At 39.5% G+C, this 18,607-nt stretch overlaps 8 protein-coding genes and 1 non-coding gene across 11 annotated transcripts; 5 read left to right on the forward strand and 4 right to left on the reverse strand.

Annotated features, from left to right (window-relative positions):
* Nucleotides 1-762: 762 nt before the first annotated feature.
* Nucleotides 763-1,853, reverse strand: LOC9318114 (pentatricopeptide repeat-containing protein At3g60980, mitochondrial). The gene is made up of 2 exons (XM_002882002.2): nt 1,195-1,853; nt 763-1,141 (listed from the first exon to the last, which is right to left on the reverse strand). Exons 1-2 carry the CDS (start codon nt 1,851-1,853, stop codon nt 763-765), a joined length of 1,038 nt encoding a protein of 345 aa, XP_002882048.2.
* Nucleotides 1,854-2,603: 750 nt separating this feature from the next.
* On the reverse strand, nt 2,604-4,705 carry LOC9318115 (mitogen-activated protein kinase 12). Its single transcript, XM_002882003.2, has 6 exons — nt 4,234-4,705; nt 4,018-4,147; nt 3,716-3,853; nt 3,296-3,628; nt 3,017-3,200; nt 2,604-2,907 (listed from the first exon to the last, which is right to left on the reverse strand). Exons 1-6 carry the CDS (start codon nt 4,500-4,502, stop codon nt 2,741-2,743), a joined length of 1,221 nt encoding a protein of 406 aa, XP_002882049.1. The 5' UTR covers nt 4,503-4,705; the 3' UTR covers nt 2,604-2,740.
* Nucleotides 4,706-4,767: 62 nt separating this feature from the next.
* LOC9318116 (protein BPS1, chloroplastic) lies at nt 4,768-6,693 on the reverse strand. Of its 2 annotated transcripts, none has more exons than XM_002882004.2 (2): nt 6,478-6,693; nt 4,768-6,004 (listed from the first exon to the last, which is right to left on the reverse strand). In XM_002882004.2, the coding sequence occupies exon 2, from the start codon at nt 5,991-5,993 to the stop codon at nt 4,950-4,952; it is 1,044 nt and encodes a 347-aa protein (XP_002882050.1). In that variant the 5' UTR covers nt 5,994-6,004; nt 6,478-6,693; the 3' UTR covers nt 4,768-4,949. The 2 variants fall into 2 exon arrangements, with proteins under 2 accessions (XP_002882050.1, XP_020883946.1); XM_021028287.1 differs by lacking the exon at nt 6,478-6,693 and adding an exon at nt 6,190-6,425.
* A 603-nt stretch (nt 6,694-7,296) lies between these two features.
* Nucleotides 7,297-9,764, forward strand: LOC9318117 (sphingoid long-chain bases kinase 2, mitochondrial). Its single transcript, XM_021028389.1, has 12 exons — nt 7,297-7,609; nt 7,750-7,826; nt 7,940-7,993; nt 8,099-8,158; nt 8,240-8,317; nt 8,411-8,457; nt 8,543-8,583; nt 8,664-8,748; nt 8,833-8,947; nt 9,023-9,145; nt 9,236-9,336; nt 9,427-9,764. The coding sequence occupies exons 1-12, from the start codon at nt 7,414-7,416 to the stop codon at nt 9,554-9,556; spliced, it is 1,107 nt and encodes a 368-aa protein (XP_020884048.1). The 5' UTR covers nt 7,297-7,413; the 3' UTR covers nt 9,557-9,764.
* An 8-nt stretch (nt 9,765-9,772) lies between these two features.
* LOC9316283 lies at nt 9,773-11,105 on the forward strand. Its single transcript, XM_021028391.1, has 5 exons — nt 9,773-10,182; nt 10,252-10,406; nt 10,492-10,558; nt 10,715-10,766; nt 10,855-11,105. The coding sequence occupies exons 1-5, from the start codon at nt 9,822-9,824 to the stop codon at nt 10,943-10,945; spliced, it is 726 nt and encodes a 241-aa protein (XP_020884050.1). The 5' UTR covers nt 9,773-9,821; the 3' UTR covers nt 10,946-11,105.
* Nucleotides 11,106-11,683: 578 nt separating this feature from the next.
* LOC9316284 (3-methyl-2-oxobutanoate hydroxymethyltransferase 1, mitochondrial) lies at nt 11,684-13,843 on the reverse strand. Its single transcript, XM_021028390.1, is given in 6 exon segments — nt 11,684-12,098; nt 12,196-12,249; nt 12,346-12,699; nt 13,087-13,115; nt 13,118-13,271; nt 13,529-13,843. Coding segments are annotated over 6 exon segments (1,041 nt in total). The 5' UTR covers nt 13,745-13,843; the 3' UTR covers nt 11,684-11,864.
* Nucleotides 13,844-13,936: 93 nt separating this feature from the next.
* TRNAE-CUC lies at nt 13,937-14,009 on the forward strand. The gene has a single exon. It is a non-coding gene; the product is annotated as a tRNA-Glu (tRNA).
* Nucleotides 14,000-14,786, forward strand: LOC9318118 (probable WRKY transcription factor 43). 2 transcript variants are annotated; one of them, XM_021027319.1, is made up of 2 exons: nt 14,000-14,384; nt 14,496-14,786. In XM_021027319.1, exons 1-2 carry the CDS (start codon nt 14,227-14,229, stop codon nt 14,665-14,667), a joined length of 330 nt encoding a protein of 109 aa, XP_020882978.1. In that variant the 5' UTR covers nt 14,000-14,226; the 3' UTR covers nt 14,668-14,786. The 2 variants fall into 2 exon arrangements, with proteins under 2 accessions (XP_020882978.1, XP_002880217.1); XM_002880171.2 differs by having other exon boundaries at nt 14,003-14,384; nt 14,484-14,786.
* Nucleotides 14,787-15,718: 932 nt separating this feature from the next.
* On the forward strand, nt 15,719-18,412 carry LOC9316285 (zinc finger BED domain-containing protein RICESLEEPER 2). Its single transcript, XM_021029122.1, has 3 exons — nt 15,719-15,842; nt 17,526-17,891; nt 17,963-18,412. The coding sequence occupies exons 1-3, from the start codon at nt 15,719-15,721 to the stop codon at nt 17,998-18,000; spliced, it is 528 nt and encodes a 175-aa protein (XP_020884781.1). The 3' UTR covers nt 18,001-18,412.
* The last annotated feature ends 195 nt before the right edge of the window (nt 18,413-18,607 follow it).

Genomic DNA, 18,607 nt, shown 5'->3' on the forward strand with positions numbered 1-18,607 from the left:
GTAGAAGAAGAAGAAGAAGAAGAGAGAGCATCATCACTCGGAAACAATTTTCAATTTTCAATTTTCGCCGTCTTGATTTTTGAATACTGACTTTTTTTATTTTATAAAAATACTGACTTTCTTACGTCTCTTTAATTTTTCGTCAGTTTGCCCCCGCGCCACGTAAGTGTTGTAGTTTCCACGCGCGGATCGAACGGTTGTTAAATGATCGGGGATTTTGGTAATGAAGAATCTCCGCGCGTGGCTTCTACACGATTCTGGGCGAGATAGAATATTTACATTCGGTTTAATATTTTATCTGTTTATATGAATAATTTAGAACGTGTTGGTCAGAGACAAGAGTCATATAGGAACTTATTTTAAACAACATAAAATGTGTATTATTTACACGTCAACTGTTGAAAATTAGTGATATCATAGATTTAAAGTGGATCGCGATAGAAAGAAACCTTGCGTAGGTTCAAAAGAGCCAATTTTCTCGAGGTTTTGAGGGCATCATCGACTCTTCCAGACGATGATACTAGACGATCGAGTGTTATAAATAAACTCGCTTCTGTTAAAGAAGCCATGACTAGTCAACGATGACATTGCCGTGCTTAATAGAACCAAGTTGACTCAGACCATTCATTGGTGGCCGTAGATGCTTTATTTTTATTATCTTGGAGTGGAAACCAAGTCAGACCATCAAGCTCACATTTTCGAAAATGAAGTAATGTTGAAAATAACAAGAAGCTGAAATGAAGAAGTAGAGAGTAAAATCAATCAACTCTTTAATAATGAAGAAACTTGGCTTAGATTTGCATCCACCATCTTGTTTGCTGTTTTCAATGCATCATGGAGCCTCCCGGCCTTTAGATACGCATTGATCATTTCTTCGAATGTTGAAATCTTGCAAGCCGATGGATTATCCTTGAGTAATTCACGAAAGATCATGTCTGCCTTGGACAACAAGTTCCCATCTTCGATACACCTCGTGATGATGTTGGCGTAAGGTACATGCGTGAATCTGTTCATAAAGAATCTCTGTTTTGATCTCACTTTTAAGAATGAATCAAATGCTTCCTTAGACATCCCGAGCTTGAAAAGCTCATTGATCATTGCATTTATAGGCTCTGAGTGGTCTGAATCCTCGTCCACACCACTAGGGAACTCGAACATGTTATGGAACAATGACCGTACTTGTACAAAACTTACTTGTACAAAACTTCCAAGAGTGGTTTAATGGAAGCATCTTCAATCACGGGTCTTTTTGCTAACAAATCAGTGTAGAATTCCATTGCTGTTTCCTCTTGCCGTCGACTGAAACAATGCTCAATGAGAGTCACCGTTATGGCGGTCACGGTTACCGTTGGATAACTGTTGTTGCCATTGTTAAGCTCGCTCATTCCCAGGTTAGCGGCACAACAAAGCGCCCAGCTTTTGTCAAAATCTTGCTGATGATCCAAGAAATGAGAAACCATAATGTCGTAATCCTCTGGTTTTGCAAATCTCAAAGAGAAGACATCTTTAACCAAATCTAGAGCTTCACCGATCTTCCCGGCATCCCACAAACCTTTGGTCAAGATACGGTATGTCTGATAATCAAGACACAAGGAGGCATTGCCGTCGCTACGCATGTGGTGATGGAGTTGAAGAGCTTCGTGGGCACGACCATCGTCGCATAGAGCTTTAACAACGTGATTGCAGCAACGGACGCTGAGTTTGATGTTGGATTCGTTGAAAAAGTAATGGAAGAGGTCGTAGGCGTCTCTGTACCGTTTGGCCTCGCACAAGGCTGCGATTATAAGGTCGCAGGTGGCCGTTGTGGTTGCGCCGCGAGTTTTGGTGAAAGCGGTCAAGCGTGCGTACTCCATCGCCGTGTCGAGGTCCGAGAGATTGTGGATCAAGAACGTGACCGTCGAGTGTAGATAGCTCTCACCGTAATGTTGATTCGACTTGTTGTGCAACGGCCGTTGGGGCTCTCTGTTTTTTGGGATGGGGTAAGGAGGATTTGAGAGAAGAAGACACGTCTTGTGGCTGTTACTTTGGCGGCGGGAATTTTCCCATTTAATTTTCTCGTACATCGAGGAGAGGCGGTCTCTTCTCGCGGCGATGGAGCAGAGGTTACGATTAGAGAGAGGAGAAGACTTAGAGAGCCCGAGGATGATGAGGCGGAGGGACATCCCGGCGGAGTAAGAAAAGAAGCTAGGGTTTCTTAGAGAGATGAAGCAAACGATGTAACATTATAATATTTTAGTAACTCATAAATCAAAAAACAAGGAAAGTGAATAAGAAAAATAATATGGAAACATGCATGGAGATTCAGAAAGAAAGAATAAATGCTAAACTCACAATAATAAGTGTGTGTATTTGAAGGAAATTCGTGAATGTCTCGGAAAATATGATCTTTGTGCTTTTATCAGTTTCTTGGTTTCGATTTTCGACCAATTTATTTGGCATTAAACTAGTTAAGTTCAACAACTATACTTTTACTAAACGAACTATGCTTACACAATACACAATACTCTGTTTTGGTAAACAGAAAAAACAAAAATGCTATCATATATGATCAATGGTCTAAGAAATTTGATTCAAAGAAAGTTAAGCTCTGCAGTGGCTTAAGATATAGATAAATATGTGTGTATCATCATAGCAATTATTCAATCAAGATAAAATGAGTTTAGATTCAATATAAAGGAATCTGAGATCAAACAAAGCAGACTTATAGAAAGGAATCAAATCATTCAAACATGTTTCTCTCTCAATGGTCAGGATTGAATTTGACAGACTCCTTGTAGATAAGCTCCTTTATGTGTTCTTCTGTGCAAGAAGGATGCTCGAAATCAAAGCTGAAAGGAGTCGAACAAACCGGTTCTTTGCTCACATCGTGGTGCGGTGATAGGTAAGCATGGCCAAGGGCTTCATCGACTACACACACAACAGATGCAGGTATAAACAAACCAGAACCAATTGATAAGCCAAAAGCCAACTGCGAAAACCACATGAATGTTTTAAGGATCTTCGTGCTGTTTGTTACCTGAGATGCGCCGGTTAGGATCAAAGACGAGCATTCTCTCCAGCAAATCGATAGCGGTAGAGGGCATTTTCGGGAATCTAGCAGCAAACTGCTGTTTCGGGTATCGCGGAAGTTGCCTGACATACCTTCTTGCGTTGTCACTGCGAAGGAAGCCCAGGCTGGAATTGTCTGGAGAGCCTACAAGCTAATTTCAAGAAATGGATTTTAAGTGAAATCAGAATTGGGCAGTGCAGTTTTCAGACAAGTGGAAAACTAATGCTTTTTACTTTACTGTTTTACCTCTGTTATAAGCCTAAGCTGATGAACATAATCTTTGCCTGGAAACAACGGCTGTCCCGTCATGATTTCGCCGAGTATGCAACCAACAGACCAAATATCAATAGCTGCGGTGTACTCTGAGCAGTTAAGAAGCAACTCAGGAGCCCTGTACCAACGGGTAACGACATATTCAGTCATGAAGTCTGTGTCTGAAGTTGTTCTTGCAAGCCCAAAATCACCAATCTTTAGCTCATTTTTCGAGTTAAGTAGCACGTTGCTTGGCCTTAGATCACGATGTAATATGTTCGCCGAGTGCACGTATTTGAGCCCTCTTAAGAGCTGGTATACTAGGAACTGTAACAGGAAGGCAAGTAAATAGAATCGGATCAGATCAGAGAGTTCCATGACTTTACAAATGATTACAACAACACAGAGACTTACGCGGCATTGATCACTGGTCAGTGTTTGGTTAGAACGGAGGATTCTTTGAAGATCAGTGTCCATTAACTCATAGACAATGTAGACATCGTTGAAGATATCTCGTTGCGGAGGTCTTACAATATCTTTGATGGTTATAACCTAAAGAATCAAACCAAGGCTTGCAGATTAGATTAATCGAAATCTTATATAAAGAGGAATCCTCGTATTGCCTCGACCCTGAAGATCAGGAACACTTGATAGATCTAGCAAAATTGAGAAACTTAAGTTGTTTTCAACAGTGAGAAATGATGCTTAATGCTTACGTTCTCATGATCCATATGCCTGAGAAGTTTAATTTCACGTAAAGTTCTCTTAGCATCAATGATGTTATCAAAAGCATTACCGATCTTCTTAATAGCCACTTTCTCTCCAGTCACTGAGTTCACCGCAGCACTGAAATTCAAGAATCAAGAGCCTATGAACATTCAAAAGAAGGAACGCTTTGATCATTGATCAGACAAAGAATCAAAAGAACTTACCAGACAATACCGCAAGCGCCTCTACCAATGGGACGAATAGGAGGGACATACTTTCGGGAAACTTCAAAGAGTTGTCCATAAACGTTGTACTGAACATAGCGGCCACCATGTGTCGGTACAACTTTGATGCAATGATCGGTAGAACCAGAGCTTGATTCTCCAGACATGATGATGCAATGATCAGACCGAGAACGAGAGAGACCAAGAAGAAGGGCTTTTGTTGAAGTTGAAGGATCTCCTAAAGCATCTCTTGAAGACACTAAATCCATGTGAAGAGAGAAGCTTTTTTCAACTGTTAAAGATCTCTCAAGTGACCCGTGAATCTAAAGAGTATGAAAGATTACAGACGTGTATGGTCACAAGAAGCAGAGTCACTCGCTATATTGCATTTTTCATTTGTTACTACTAATTGCACTTATCTATAAATCAAAGCCTATATTATGCTTCCTGATCTGACTTGTTCCTTTGATTGAAATTGGTTTAGAAAGATTGGATCATTACAAAGAAAGCAGTGATTTTTTCAAGCCAAACAGATGTATTACATATTTATATTATATTGCAGAATTGATTTCATACAGTCATACAGACAAGACCAACACACAAAACCGAAGAGACATGCTCGGCAGATGGACTCAAACAAACAAAAAGAGAAACACTTTTCATTGACCTAAAGCTGCCTTTTGTAGGGGTTAAACTTGTTTGTTCACCTTACTGTTTTATTCTACATCTTCTCCAACTGCATTGCCAGAGATTGAGTCACTTGATCTAAGATTACAGAGTAACACATCGCGCCCGCTTAAAGTCAGTTTAAAGAAACTATCAACTTCCTCCAGTAACTGATCCAACCCTTGAGACAATTTCTCAGCTTGTGTCCCCAATTCCATAACATAATCTTTGAAGCATTCAACTTCGACAGGATCAACGCCATCTTGGATCATCGGGTATAGCTTCTCGACACTAGCATCAACGCTCTCCAGCTCTTTGAGAATCGTGGTTCTACCGGAAGACAACATGTGTCTGATCTCAGCATTTACAACACTCTGCATATCAGTAAAGACCTTTGCCCACAATGGTTTTTCAGAGACAGGTAAATCGAAAAGATCCTTGGTGGAATCAGACCAGGCAGCGGTAAATACACTGCATATATAGACCGTTTGAACTTTCACACCATAAAAAGCTCGCATCAGAACCTTTCCTTTAGGCGAGTTCTTGACTTTAGGCAGGCTCAGAGACTTAACAAGACTGTCTAGAACCGCACGGCAGTTTTCAATTCTAGGGTTGTTTGCATTAACATGTTGCCTCCAGCTATCAAGCGAAGACCGAGCCTGGAGATACTTCTCCCCGGAATCCGATTGTAAATTGTGCAGAACACACTTGAGGAAGAGATCTCCCTGGTTGAGACGTGTGAGCTCTGAGCTAAAGGCATTGCAGAGATCTAGTAACCTAACGCTTATGTTGAGGTAAACATCAACCCATTTCTCTTCCCAATCAGAGACAGGAAGCTGGAGATCAGTGATGAGAGTGTTTATGTTATTATGAGTCTCGCAGAGTGACTCCATAGCTAGCTTCATCCACGATAAAGTGAGGATTTCATCTTTGCTCTTAGGCATAAGTTTCTTTAGTCTCTCTTCCAAACGTAGCTCAAAGCCGTTCAATAGAGAAAGTAGCCATGGTGATAAATCTGAGCCCTTTGGTGATAACATCCGAAAGGGATTTCCAAATGGGAAGAAACCTCGGGGTGGATCTTGTGCTCGGCTCATTTTGCTAGATACTGAAAAATGAAAACAGAAGTATTGTTAGAATCATGTTGATGATTAATCATACAAACCGATTTGATGTGAACTCAATGTTGCCACACATGGAAGGGCTAATCGAGGAACAATACAATCCCAAGTCCCAACCTTAAGAGTCTCAAAAAGCTGACAACTTTAGAGATCTTGAATTAAAAAAAATTACCTCCTTTATTGAAATAATGCAAAATCAATCTTTGAAGATGGAAACAAAAACATAATCAATTGTTCTAAGCCTTGATCTACATTTGAAGAAGTCCAGAATTAAGGAATTAGGATAAAAGTTCCAATCTTTCCCAAATTCGAAGAACCCCACACAAGTTAGGTAAAAACTCTTCATCGAATAGTAAAATCTATCTTAAAACTAAAAACGCAGACTTCGATTTACAGAAGAACACACAGAAAGAAAAGGAGATTTATGGATAACACAAAATTCAATTTCCACGAAACTTACCGTATTAAGTTGCCGGAGATGAAGAAATCACAGGGAAAGTCTTGTGGAAATGATTCTTCTATTGCTTCATTGAATTTTCTGACTCGGTCTGCTGAGAAAAATGTATGGCGGAGGTCGAGTTTGATAAAGTCACGGCCCGTCACGTAAAAAACTAATTACAAACTTCCAAGTGTACAATTATGAATGGCTGCTAGGATTTAATTGGTCACAGCCCTGTGTATAGTTTAATCTCTTAGCGGAAAGTGGACGGCTATATAATAATATGAGACGATTTCGTGGGATTATAAATAAGTGATTGGCGTAGTCTTTGTTTATTTTTAATTATTATAACCAAATCTAACGGCTATAAATTAAAAATACCACGTCCTACAGACTCCCGTTATTGATTTAAAAAAAAAAACACCTTAGAAGATTTAGTCGGAAAATTTTTGACTATTCAATTTTTTTTTAATTGTTAAATTCATGTAAATAATAGTAGTTTTTTTTCAGCAACTATATTTCTTTTACGGAATCAACAACTAAATATTTAAGATAAACAAACAACTCATAAAATTTGTTTGACGTAACGAATTCCTTAGAAAATTGCGTAAGAAATGGGCCGCAAAGCCCATATGACAGCTGTCATGAAAAAACCGGTCGGCAAAAGTATGGCCCCACTCTCACATCCGGACAAAGACTAAAGAGCTGTCTTTATTTTATTTACCTCACTCGTTTTTCTTGTTCCTTAATTTATACTATTATCTAGTTAAGATACATTTATGTTTTATGGGCCATGGGTTTAAGCCCAATATAGACTTAAAACTTTTAAGAGAAAAACCAGCCCATAAACGTTGAGAAAAGCCTCTCGCTGAAACAGAGGGTCTCTGTAAGTGTCTAATCGCGCGATGAACTTGATAACGGCGATGATGTCTCCCGGAGCCGAATTGCGGCCATACAATGCTACGATCCACTTGCTGCATTCCACTTTGCCCTTTCACGGCGAAACAACCTTCGTTCCCTAGGAAACAGCAACGTATAACCTCTGATCTCTCCTCTGATCACTTCACCCTTCGCGGTGGTGGTGGTGGCAGTGCCTCCGCCGTCGTCTCCTCCTCCGGCCTCCGTGAGCTCGTTTTCGTCGTAAACCCTCAAGGTGTGTTTGCCCTTTTACTCACTTGACAAATAAACGACTGAGATTTGAAATTCATTGGATTTGAAAATGATGTTTTTATATGAGAATCAATCTCGTGTTGGAACTGGGGTTTAGGGTTTATATCCTTTATATGAAATTAGGTGCTAATGGTAGAACAGCTAAAGAATGGAAGAAGTTGCTTCCTTACCTTCGATCTCGTCTTGGTAAAGACTGTAATGTGAGTTTTTGATTCACTTGCTTTTTTGTGCCCCTGTGTTAGTGATGCCATCTCCTTTCGTTTTCTTCAGTTCCTTAAACTGATTTTTCCCGTATTCTTGTTTGTTTCTCCAGGTAAGTGAATCATTAACATCGGGTCCTTCTCATGCCATTGACATTACAAGAGAGGTAAGGAGCAGTGAAAGTAATATACAACTTTGATGGGTACAGTATTCTGTGTCTTGTCTATTTGGTTTTATGCTGATCGTTTGTTGCTTCTAATTATCCTCTCAGGCTATAAGGGATGGTGCAGATGCTGTCATTGCGGTTGGAGGTGATGGAACACTTCATGAGGTAGGAATTGCCATTTTTTGTTGCTAGAACTGAGCTCTGGAGAATCTTAGCTCCACTCATTCTATCTTTTTTAATCCACAGGTTGTTAATGGTTTCTTTTGGGAGGGGAAACCTGTCGGTAATCTCAACAGCGAAGCTAGTCATTCGACTGCACTTGGTGTGAGTAGCTTGAGTTGACTTTTTTACTTGTTTTTGTGTATATCTCTTGCGGAGTTACAAATTTCAATCTCAGTCCATCCTATTTTTTTGCAGCTGATTCCCTTAGGTACTGGTTCAGATTTTGCTAGAACATTTGGTTGGTTAGTTTTTGCAACTTCTGTTTATTGTGATTTGTTTTCAAAACTTATGGTGAGCCATATGTTAATTATATTCTGCATTTGTTAGGAACAATGATCCTTGTGAGGCGGTGGAGCGCATTGCTAAAGGTATGTCACTGAATCCATTTGAGGAGTTAGGACTTAGTTATATTTATGTCTCATATATCACATAACCAGCATTATCTCAGGGATGCGATCACGGGTTGATGTTGGTATTATCGACAAGGAAGGAAAGGATTTGCATTACTTCATCAACGTAGCTGATGTTCATTTGTAAGGATATCGTGGAAATTTCCTGTGTGATTGATCCCTAATGAGGCGGTTATAAATCTTTCCTTTGTTGCTCCTTACTTGCAGGAGCGCAAAGGCTGGATTTTACGCTTCAAAATACAAGAAATTTGGAAACTTGTGCTATGTAATTGGTGCCCTACAAGCTTTCATGGGGCATCATAACCGAGATATGAGAATCAGAGTAAGCAATTTTTTTTTTGCGAAATTCCTTCTGCACCGTAGCAAGTCACTTGAAAGCTTTGTGTTATTTTCTCAGGTCAATGGAGGTGAATGGGAAATATATCCTCAGGTCACTGCTCTCTGCGTTGGAAACGCTAAATACTTTGGTGGTGGAATGAAAATCACACCCAACGCCATCCCTGGAAATGGAAATCTTGAAGTGCAACAATTCGTTTCTTCAATCCCAAATACTATGTAGTGAATACGATAGCTCTCAGAGTCTTGACCATCATACACTTCTTCCCTGTAGGTTGTGGTTCTTCAAGACTTCAAATGGTATGATTTCGTACTTAAACTTCATAAGCTATACAATGGGACGCATCTTTCGGTTAACAATGTGACTTCAAGAAGGTAAGACTTTTTTTTTGTTTCTTCTCATTTTGTCCTTTAAATGACCTTAGCACTAGAAAAGTCACCACCTTTATGCTTCCTCTCTTGTAGTGTACTAAGTATTGAAGTTGAAGAGATTTCAGACAGTGGAAGTATCTATGTTCAATCAGATGGAGAACATCTTGGATTTCTACCTAGAAAGTTTCGGATTTTACCCGGTGCCATCGACATGATCTGTTGATCAAAACCGCAGATTTCTTAGGATAAACTTGCCAAGAAAAGTGTAGAATACTTCAACTTTATCTGGTCTATATGGATTCTTCTTCTGAAAAACAACCACTAATTTGATTCATTGTTTAGCGAATCAGATTTCTATGCTCGCGTTACTTGTGTTGCTCGTTACTATCACTATTTATTGTGTGGTCTCTGTTAACCACGAACAGATACTTTTTAAAGCAAAAGTCGCATTTTCCTAAATCAATCAATCACACAACTGAATCCAAAAAATGGTAGCTTCTCTTTCCTTTCATTCCATTGCCATCGTTAATCCAATCTTCTCCGGCGATGGTGGTCGTTCAATTTTCCGGCTGAACCGCCGATTTGAAGCAACTGGAGTGAGTTGCAGAGGACAAAATCCGACTAACGAGCCACAGACAAGTAAAGCACCCGAGCCGGAGAATGTTGTACTCAAAATCGCTTGGTACGGATCCGAGCTACTTGGAATCGCTGCTTCCGTTTTCCGATCTCCGGAGACTTCTCCGATTGTGACAGGCTTTGAGGTTCCTGTTGATTGTTCTGGAAGAGCCGTTCGTGTAGCTGTCGTGGACTCGATTAAACAAGACTTTAAACGATCCTACTTCGTCACAGGTCAGTAAAATTCATCCAAATCGTGTGATATGAGTTCTTATGTCTAAATCGGAATATCTGACTTTTCAGGTAATTTGACGCCTGAGGTTTATGAGGACAAGTGTGAATTCGCTGATCCGGCTGGATCCTTCAAAGGTCTTGCTCGTTTCAAAAGGAATTGCACTAATTTCGGAAGCCTAATCGAGAAATCCAATATGAAGCTCATGAAATGGGAGAATTTTGAGGTGAAAGATGATTTTTTTTTTCCGATGTCGGAGTCAAAGTTTTGTTTTTTTTTTCATCACCGGAGCTCCGTCATGAGTTTTGCAGGATAAAGGAGTTGGACATTGGAAATTTAGCTGTGTTATGTCGTTTCCATGGAAACCCATTCTTTCAGGTATTTTTATCAAGGAAACCATAAAAGTTTCAGATTTTTGTAGCCCTTTTAGGATAAAAGTTTATAGCTTCAATGATTAGTAATGAAGATAAAAAGGACAAAACTTTAATGTCTTTTTATGGAAATTCATGACAAGGGAAAATTCTGTTTTTACAGCAACTGGTTACACGGAATACTTTTTCGACCCAGAATCCGGGAAAATTTGCAGGTAAAACACACTAATCTCTTTCAACTTTGAAATCTTTTGTGAAGAAGAAGAAGCTGGTTAAACATATTTTGATGAATGTTGCTTGCAGGCACGTGGAGCATTGGAATGTCCCTAAGATTGCTCTGTTCAAGCAACTTCTGAGACCCAGCCGTGGTTTAGTGGGGGGAACACAAAACTAGTGGATGAAGAATGATGTCAATTTCAAATTAGATTTTTTAAACCGTAAATATGTGGAAACTTCCTTCTGAAACTAATACTATTATTAGAGATACTGTACTATTAGAGATCTGTAATGAATCTATTGAAGATGACACATATAAACATACTATCCCTGTCTCATTAGCTCGGCTTAAATCAAAGGTCCATCCTTCTCGGTTGGAGAAGCAACAGAGAAATCTTGCATGAACTTCTTCAGCTTTTTCGATTCACCAACTTCGGGGAGCAGCTTCATTAGATTTTCTATAGTGATGTGATTTGGTTCAATGGACATAAGTGTTGTAACTTGTAAGTGATGGAATCAGGCATCAATCCTGCTGCCTTCATATCATCTAACAACTCATAAACTTCATCTGCCTTGTTCTTATCACAAAACAATCCACTGAGCATGTTATAAGCCAGCAAGTCAAGAGACAATCCAGCTCGTTTCAGTTTTTCCACCATTTTAAGGGCATCATGGTCGCGCCTAGCTTGGCACAAACCAGAGATCAAAGCGTAATATTTCTTAAATCAGAGAGCATCCAGAATCAACCATTTGGTCATACCGCTGCACAGCGTTCTCAATGTTATTGACGTTGCACTGCTTATTTGTATTAAGAAACTTTAACATTTTGATCAGACCCGATGGACTCAATAAGGCTCGTGTGAGGTTGACACCGGATTATGATGCCTTGAATGTTGCAAACAAGATTGGCATCATCTAAAAAAGTTTCGTCTTTCTTACTTTGACATCCCAACTTGTTAGAACAATCTTTTTCAGTTTCTGTAATCAGTATTCAGTAATTTGAGTGGTTTATGAAATTTGCATTCTTTTGAAAAAAAATGATAATTCTCTAGTGTAGTACAACTGACACTGTATCTCAAGATTTTGGAATACAATTGTCACTTTGAAGGCTCCATGTTCTCAGTTGCTGAAGCTGCTGCAGAAACGGCCTTGTCAAAGCCAAGATTCTGCAACTCGGTTAAGAACCCATCGAGCTCGCTTGCTGTGATCTTGTAAGGACTGTGAGAAGGACCTGGAAACACTTTTTTAGAGACTTCTTCTTTGTATTCCATTAAGGCTTTGTTAATCACTTCTCCTACATTAGCGTACTGCTTGCAAAACTTTGGAGTAACCTGTGAAATTTAAGAGCATGAAACAAGAAGAATGTTGATAACGACCCAACCAACAAGAGAATGCATTTCGAAAACAACAGTTGGGTCAGGATTTTACCTTGGCATGATGTGGATGTTGCATCATACCAAGAAGATCATGGTAAACTAGCACCTGCGTTTCCAAGAAAACAATTAACAGGTATAAGAAATGCAAATTTGTCACTTGGCTACACACAAAACCGAAAAGAAGAAACTTTTCAAATAAAACCTGTCCACTGCAGAATGGTCCAGCCCCAATGCCAATGGTTGGTATCTTGAGGGCAGAGGTTGCAGCAGCAGCCACAGGAGGTGGAATGCATTCCAAAACAACAGAAAAACATCCAGCTTCTTGTAAAGCCATTGCAGTCTCAACAACTTTAACAGCACTAGCTATGTTTCTGCCTTGGGGTCTGAAACCACCAAGAACGCTGATCGCCTGAGGAGTTAGACCCACATGACCGATAACCGCAATTCCTGCTTCAACTATGGCTTTTGCAGCAGTGATCCTAGAAGCGGATCCTCCTTCGAGCTTAATCGCATCCATTCCTCCTTCCTTCAAAACCCTAACAACAGTATCAACCGCCTGAAACCAACATTTAAATCCAAAAATCAGGGACCTAAATTGTTTCAATGACACAAAATCTTGTCAAAAATCTACTTTGCATAAACAAGTACTAAAGGGTTATCAGAAAATGTGGTGAACTTTGATCATCACATGACTGGTCCTCGAAATTGAGGAAGCTAAATCTCTGATTACACAAGCATTGACACATAATGTAGCATTTAAGACTTTTCTATCAAGAATCCAATTACCTAAACAATGTATAAGGAAATGAAATTAACATTGTAACTCCCACAGAGTGTTGCAATCAAGAATCTAATTACCTACACAAGTACTAAGCAGATGAACATGGCTTATCAATAAATATGGTTAATTCATGTTTTCAGAGAGGAAAAGATTCAATTTTACCTGACTAGAGCTTGACTCGTAGGTACCAAAGGCAAGTCACCAACTAGGAGAGGCCGTTTAGCGCCTCGAGCAACGGCTCGACAATGGACAAGCATCTCGTCTAAGGAGATAGGAAGTGTTGTGTCGTGACCATGAACAACCATGGAAGCTGAGTCACCAACAAGACAAACATCGATACCAGCTGTCAGGGCCGGCCCAAACTATTTGAGTGCCTAAAGCAAAAAAAATTTGGCCCATTAGCAAAAGCTGTTATAAAAAAAAAAATACAAGTTTTAACATGTATGGGATTCGAAACCATGACCTGTACAACAAAAGACTTCAATCTAACCACTAGACCACAGTAACATTTTAAAAATTGATGCCCCTAAAACTACTTATAATTATTTGATGTCTAAAGCCCTTGCTTCATGGGCTTTACCCATGGGCCGGCCCTGCCAGCTGTGTCTAAATGAACGGCGGATGGGTAATCGTAGGCAGTTACGACGGTGATCGGTTCTCCTTTCCGGTGTTTTTGTCTGAGATGCGTTAGCGTCACTCTTTGGTTTGGGTTTTGCGGCTTTGGTCCTCCGTAGACGGTGTTCTCCGGTAGGTTACTCATGAAACGGACAGAGATGGCTTTGGAGAAGCGAGAGCAGTTCCTAGTGAGTGACGAAGCCATTGTTGTATCGATGAATAAACCACTCTATGTGACTGTGTGAAACTTTTTTCAATCTTTGAAGAAACCATAAGAGTCTGTTTAGATTCATTTCTGGGTTTCACACACAAATCAAGCATAGCAATGGCAAAAATGAAGCATAGGAATTGTAATACTTTTACTATAAGTAAATATAATGTAACAGAATCAACAATATCCGTTGTAGTCTAGCTGGTTAGGATACTCGGCTCTCACCCGAGAGACCCGGGTTCGAGTTCCGGCAACGGAGCTTTTTTAGTCAACAGACCAAACCATGTCTCTGGTTTTTTAGTCTCACACGTGTGTGATGACGTGAAGGAATTTTTTTTGTTGTTGGTCTGAAGTAGTTGAATGTGGCTTCTCAACCTTTTATATATTTCTTCAATACAAATCAAAGGAAGAATTCTAACACACAAATCTTGATAAAGGAATCACATTCGTTGTTGATTCATCATATCTCCTCTTCAATGAATGGCCTCCTCGATTCTTCTCGTGATATCAGTCATAAGAAGATGAAAAATCCGCGATTTGCGTTTCGCACAAAGAGTGATTCAGATTTACTTGATGATGGTTATCGATGGAGAAAGTACGGTCAGAAGTCCGTCAAGAACAGCTTGTATCCCAGGTAAAATCTCAAAAAATAAAATTAAAAAATTGTAGTTTTTGTGTTTCTTCTCACTTGAGATCATATGAAATCGGAATTTTAAAACGAGTAAATCAAAAGGAGCTATTATAGATGCACACAACACATGTGTAACGTGAAGAAGCAAGTTCAGAGGCTGTCGAAGGAGACGAACATGGTGGAGACAACTTATGAAGGAATCCATAACCATCCTTGTGAGGAGCACATGCAAACCCTAACACCTCTTCTTCATCAAATGCAGTTCCTGTCTAAGTTGATCACCTAATCTAATTATGTGTATATATATCTTAACGATCTAACGTTCCCTAGCTAGTTCATATAACGGAGCGAACTAAAGCCTTGTAATCATATATGTCAATATATATGTTCATAGTTTCAATCTCATTTTGATTATAGATCAGTTTTAATCATATAACCAAAAAAAAAAAAACAAATCAATTGTAATCCGAATGAAACGATTGTCACGTGATTACAGAGCAAACATCGTCATGTAAACCGAATAAAACCGGATTTGGTTTCGGTTGAAGTTTTCCAGCCCATAACCAGTTTAATTTAGTTTGAATTATAAACTATTGGCTCATCGTGAGTGATCATTGTTTATTTTATACAATGAGCAATGTCAATGAGACAAATACCAAGTCAGTTACGGTTTATTATAGGCCTGGGATATTGAACCGAACCGATTTGTCCGAACCGAACCGAACCGGAATTTGGACAAATCGGTTCGGTTCATATTTGTAAACTTGCACCGATCGGAATGATTATAAAATTAGTTCGGTTATGCATTCGGTTCGGTTCGGAATAGACATAACCGACGGTTACCCGAAAATTATCCGTAAGTATATAAGCGTTATATCAGGCATTAGTTGTTAAAAAAATAAACCCTAACCTAATCGCAGTCTCTCTCTCTCAGGCGGCGAAACTCGAGATATTGAGCTTCGATCTTCATCATCCGTTACTCCGTGTGTTCTTCGACTTCGATCTTCATCACCAGTGTTCGATTGTAGTTGTTTTGTAAGTTCTCTCTCTTTTAATCTCTCGTTTCGCCATTATCTCTTACACTGGTACTCTCTCTCTCTCTCTCTTCTTCTTCTGTATCTCATCGATTCCCACTTCCACTTTCACCCTCCTTCTTCCTCCGACGGTGGCGGTGGCGGTGGCGTTTCACATCTCTTGTCTCTCTGATTATACCTTCACATATTTAATCATGAACGTTACTATAGATATGAGTTGGCTTTGAGCATTTTGTTTTTATGTGTTGTTATTCATTTGATTATGTAATCTCTTGTCTGATTGTTTGTTCTTTTAATTCGCAGATGGAGTCGGAATCAGAAAACAACAATGATGACAATCTTGGTCAAGAGATTGATAGAGAAGAAGATGGTCCACCTCCCTCTTCAGTTGGAGGAAAAAGAACCAAATCTCAGAGATCAAGTTCTGGTTTTGCAGTCAAACCGAGGAAAAGGCCAGCTCATAGAGCACCTGTGTGGAAGCATTTCGTTCAGCAAGAAGACAATCTGGCTTTAAGCAAGTGTAGATACTGTGGCCAACTGATTGGGTGCGACACAGTCAAAACTGGAACAAGTGCTATGACCAATCACATCAAAAGGTGCAAGTTATTCAAGATGTATGAGAGTGATAATCAGAAAGTGTTAGCTGGAGATAGCAGTGGTGTAATGACAGCAATCAAGTATGATAAATGGTTGTTTAGAAGATCAGTGAATGAGATGTTAGTGCTTTGTGAGCTGCCTTTTGCATTTGTGGAATCAGAGGGGTTTAGGAGATTTTGTGGAAACAATCTCCCCATGTACACGGTTCACTGCAGGAAGACAGCCACTACAGATTGTTATGCAATGTTTTTGCAAGAGAAAGCTAATTTGAAGGAGTTGTTTGGTAAGGAAAAACAGAGAGTCTCATTGACATCAGACATATGGGTAGCTACCACAACTTCTTGTAGTTACATGGTGGTGACAGCTCACTGGATTGATAAAGATTGGAGATTGCAGAAACGGATCATCTGGTTCAAGCCTGTCCTTGATCACAAGGGAGATACCATTGCATCACATTTGATTGGCTGCCTAGATGAATGGGGCATCAAGAAGGTCTTCACAGTCACTGTAGATAATGCAAAAGCAAATGAGAAAGCTTTACGGTTGTTCACAGAGGATTTGATTATGCGAGATCCTTATGCGTTAGTAAAAGGTGGTGAGTACCTTCACATGCGTTGCTGTGCTCATATTCTAAATTTGATAGTTAGAGATGGGTTAGCAAAAGCTAATCATAGTATAATGGCTATCAGAAATGCTATCAAGTATGTGAGGTCATCGGGTGACAGACTTAAGTCTTTTAAATCAAGGGTTGAGACAGGAAATGCAAGTAGAGGAAGCTTGTGCCTCGATGTTGTCACTAGGTGGAATTCCACCTATCTTATGCTCACAGCCGCAATCAAGTTTAGGGGTGCATTTGATAAGATGTTGGCTGAGGATAAATTGTATAATGAGTATTTCATGGAAAAGGATGAGGAAAATGGAGAGGCTGCTGGTGATGATGATGAGGATGCTGGCAAACGAATTGGTCCTCCGACTTTTGCTAGCTGGGAAGAAGTGCAAAGGTTATGTAAGTTTCTGAAAATCTTTTTCAATTGCACTCTATCCTTTTCAGCATCTAAATCAGTGACATCCTCTATTTGCTACAATGAGATTGTGACCATTGAGAGAAATTTGATCAATCTAAGCACCAACAGTGATACACTATTGAAGACAGAAGCTATGGCGATGAGGGCTAAATTTGAGAAGTATTGGGATGGTCTTATCAACATGAATCCGCTTGTGATTATTGCAAGTGTTTTTGATCCGAGGAACAAAATGCAATTTGCAAGTCTTTGTTTTGACAAGCTGTATGGGAAAGATAGCCTGGAAGCTAATCATCTTAGATCAGGGATTAGGGGTGTGATGAAAAAGCTATATGAGGAGTATGTGGTGAGGCTGAGCACCTCTTCTCAAGGTGATAGTGGTGCAACAAGAAGTGATCAAGGAGAAGCAGCCGATGTAAGTGCCTTGTTTGATTTGGCAGATGATGATGGTTATGAGAGGATGGACTCTTTGTACTCTGAGATGTTAGCAGAGACTGCAAATGAAGAAGCTAGTAGTGAACTTGACATTTACTTGCTTGAGAAACAAGTGCCAAGAACTACAAATGGTTTGGGATTGGATTATGATGTCTTAAGCTGGTGGAGGAAGAACAGTTCTAAATTCCCAATCTTATCAGAGTTAGCAAGAGATGTGCTTGCCATTCAGGTCTCCTCTGTGGCTTCAGAGTCTGCATTCAGCACCAGTGGTCGTATTTTGGACCCTTTCCGAAGTTGCTTGTCACCACACATGGTTGAATCATTGATTTGCACTCAACAATGGCTTAGAAATACCATTCATGAGGAGAAGTTAGCAAACTTGGTTCAAATGTTTGAAGAATTGGAGTTTCATGAGTCTTTAGGTAATCATTCTGTCTTTAAGTTTTTTTGGTTTTTACTATAGACTCAATTACATTTCATTTGCCTTGTGTAGGTTCACAGACTCATGCCCAATCATCAGTTGGCCCTTGAATTGGAGTTGGAAATTGAGGTACACTCGATCTTTTACTTTAGTCTTTCATTAACAAGTCAGTTTTGTTTTTTTCTTATTTTTCTGCCTAACAGACAAGGTGACGACAAACACATATGATCTTCAAGGTTTAAAGGCTTGTCTCTTTCTCTCTCTATTTTTGATTTTTGAACAACAAACTCTTTCTCTTTTGGCGTCAGGAGAACAATGACAACATACCAAATGCATCCATGCTCTATAGTAACTTAGGCGTAATGGATCATTGGTTTTTTGTCATTCCTTTCAGGTTAATTGTTTTTTGGAAGATCTTATGTATCTATTGTATTTCATTTATGTCAAGTTATTGAGTTGTTGTTGTATATTCATGATGAATGCTCTGAATTTGTAATAATTTTAATTTTCTTCTTTTTGGTAGAAAACCGACTAAACCGAATTACAAAAACCGACTAAACCGTTTCCGAACCGAACCGAACCGAATTATTAGTCGGTTCAATTCGGAATAGGTTTCAAATTCCGAATAAACCGAAAAACCGAAGAACCGAAACCGAATTAACCGTTCGGCTCAAAGTCGCAAGCCTAGTTTATTACATGAATTGCTTTGAAGTTTTG

Source organism: Arabidopsis lyrata, assembly GCF_000004255.2.
Source record: "Arabidopsis lyrata subsp. lyrata unplaced genomic scaffold ARALYscaffold_4, whole genome shotgun sequence".
Taxonomy (NCBI): domain Eukaryota; kingdom Viridiplantae; phylum Streptophyta; class Magnoliopsida; order Brassicales; family Brassicaceae; genus Arabidopsis; species Arabidopsis lyrata.

What these genes read in the sequence shown, in the direction of transcription:
- LOC9318114 (XM_002882002.2), bottom strand. Translation starts at nt 1,853, where the DNA reads ATGGAGTACGCACGCTTGACCGCTTTCACCAAAACTCGCGGCGCAACC. An exon ending in CTCTTGGAAGTTTTGTACAA is followed by an intron (nt 1,142 to 1,194) that starts GTAAGTTTTGTA and finishes CGAGTTCCCTAG; the next exon opens with TGGTGTGGACGAGGATTCAG.
- LOC9318117 (XM_021028389.1), top strand. Translation starts at nt 7,414, where the DNA reads ATGCTACGATCCACTTGCTGCATTCCACTTTGCCCTTTCACGGCGAAA. An exon ending in GGTGGAGCGCATTGCTAAAG is followed by an intron (nt 8,584 to 8,663) that starts GTATGTCACTGA and finishes GCATTATCTCAG; the next exon opens with GGATGCGATCACGGGTTGAT. An exon ending in CTGGAAATGGAAATCTTGAA is followed by an intron (nt 9,146 to 9,235) that starts GTGCAACAATTC and finishes TCTTCCCTGTAG; the next exon opens with GTTGTGGTTCTTCAAGACTT.
- LOC9318116 (XM_002882004.2), bottom strand. Translation starts at nt 5,993, where the DNA reads ATGAGCCGAGCACAAGATCCACCCCGAGGTTTCTTCCCATTTGGAAAT.
- LOC9316283 (XM_021028391.1), top strand. Translation starts at nt 9,822, where the DNA reads ATGGTAGCTTCTCTTTCCTTTCATTCCATTGCCATCGTTAATCCAATC. An exon ending in ATGGAAACCCATTCTTTCAG is followed by an intron (nt 10,559 to 10,714) that starts GTATTTTTATCA and finishes CTGTTTTTACAG; the next exon opens with CAACTGGTTACACGGAATAC. An exon ending in GAATCCGGGAAAATTTGCAG is followed by an intron (nt 10,767 to 10,854) that starts GTAAAACACACT and finishes TGTTGCTTGCAG; the next exon opens with GCACGTGGAGCATTGGAATG.
- LOC9316285 (XM_021029122.1), top strand. Translation starts at nt 15,719, where the DNA reads ATGGAGTCGGAATCAGAAAACAACAATGATGACAATCTTGGTCAAGAG. An exon ending in ATCTCAGAGATCAAGTTCTG is followed by an intron (nt 15,843 to 17,525) that starts GTTTTGCAGTCA and finishes AGATGTTAGCAG; the next exon opens with AGACTGCAAATGAAGAAGCT. An exon ending in GGAGTTTCATGAGTCTTTAG is followed by an intron (nt 17,892 to 17,962) that starts GTAATCATTCTG and finishes TGCCTTGTGTAG; the next exon opens with GTTCACAGACTCATGCCCAA.
- LOC9318118 (XM_002880171.2), top strand. Translation starts at nt 14,227, where the DNA reads ATGAATGGCCTCCTCGATTCTTCTCGTGATATCAGTCATAAGAAGATG. An exon ending in AAGAACAGCTTGTATCCCAG is followed by an intron (nt 14,385 to 14,483) that starts GTAAAATCTCAA and finishes GTAAATCAAAAG; the next exon opens with GAGCTATTATAGATGCACAC.
- LOC9318115 (XM_002882003.2), bottom strand. Translation starts at nt 4,502, where the DNA reads ATGGATTTAGTGTCTTCAAGAGATGCTTTAGGAGATCCTTCAACTTCA. An exon ending in GGCGCTTGCGGTATTGTCTG is followed by an intron (nt 4,148 to 4,233) that starts GTAAGTTCTTTT and finishes CTTGAATTTCAG; the next exon opens with TGCTGCGGTGAACTCAGTGA. An exon ending in AGCTTAGGCTTATAACAGAG is followed by an intron (nt 3,201 to 3,295) that starts GTAAAACAGTAA and finishes TCTTGAAATTAG; the next exon opens with CTTGTAGGCTCTCCAGACAA.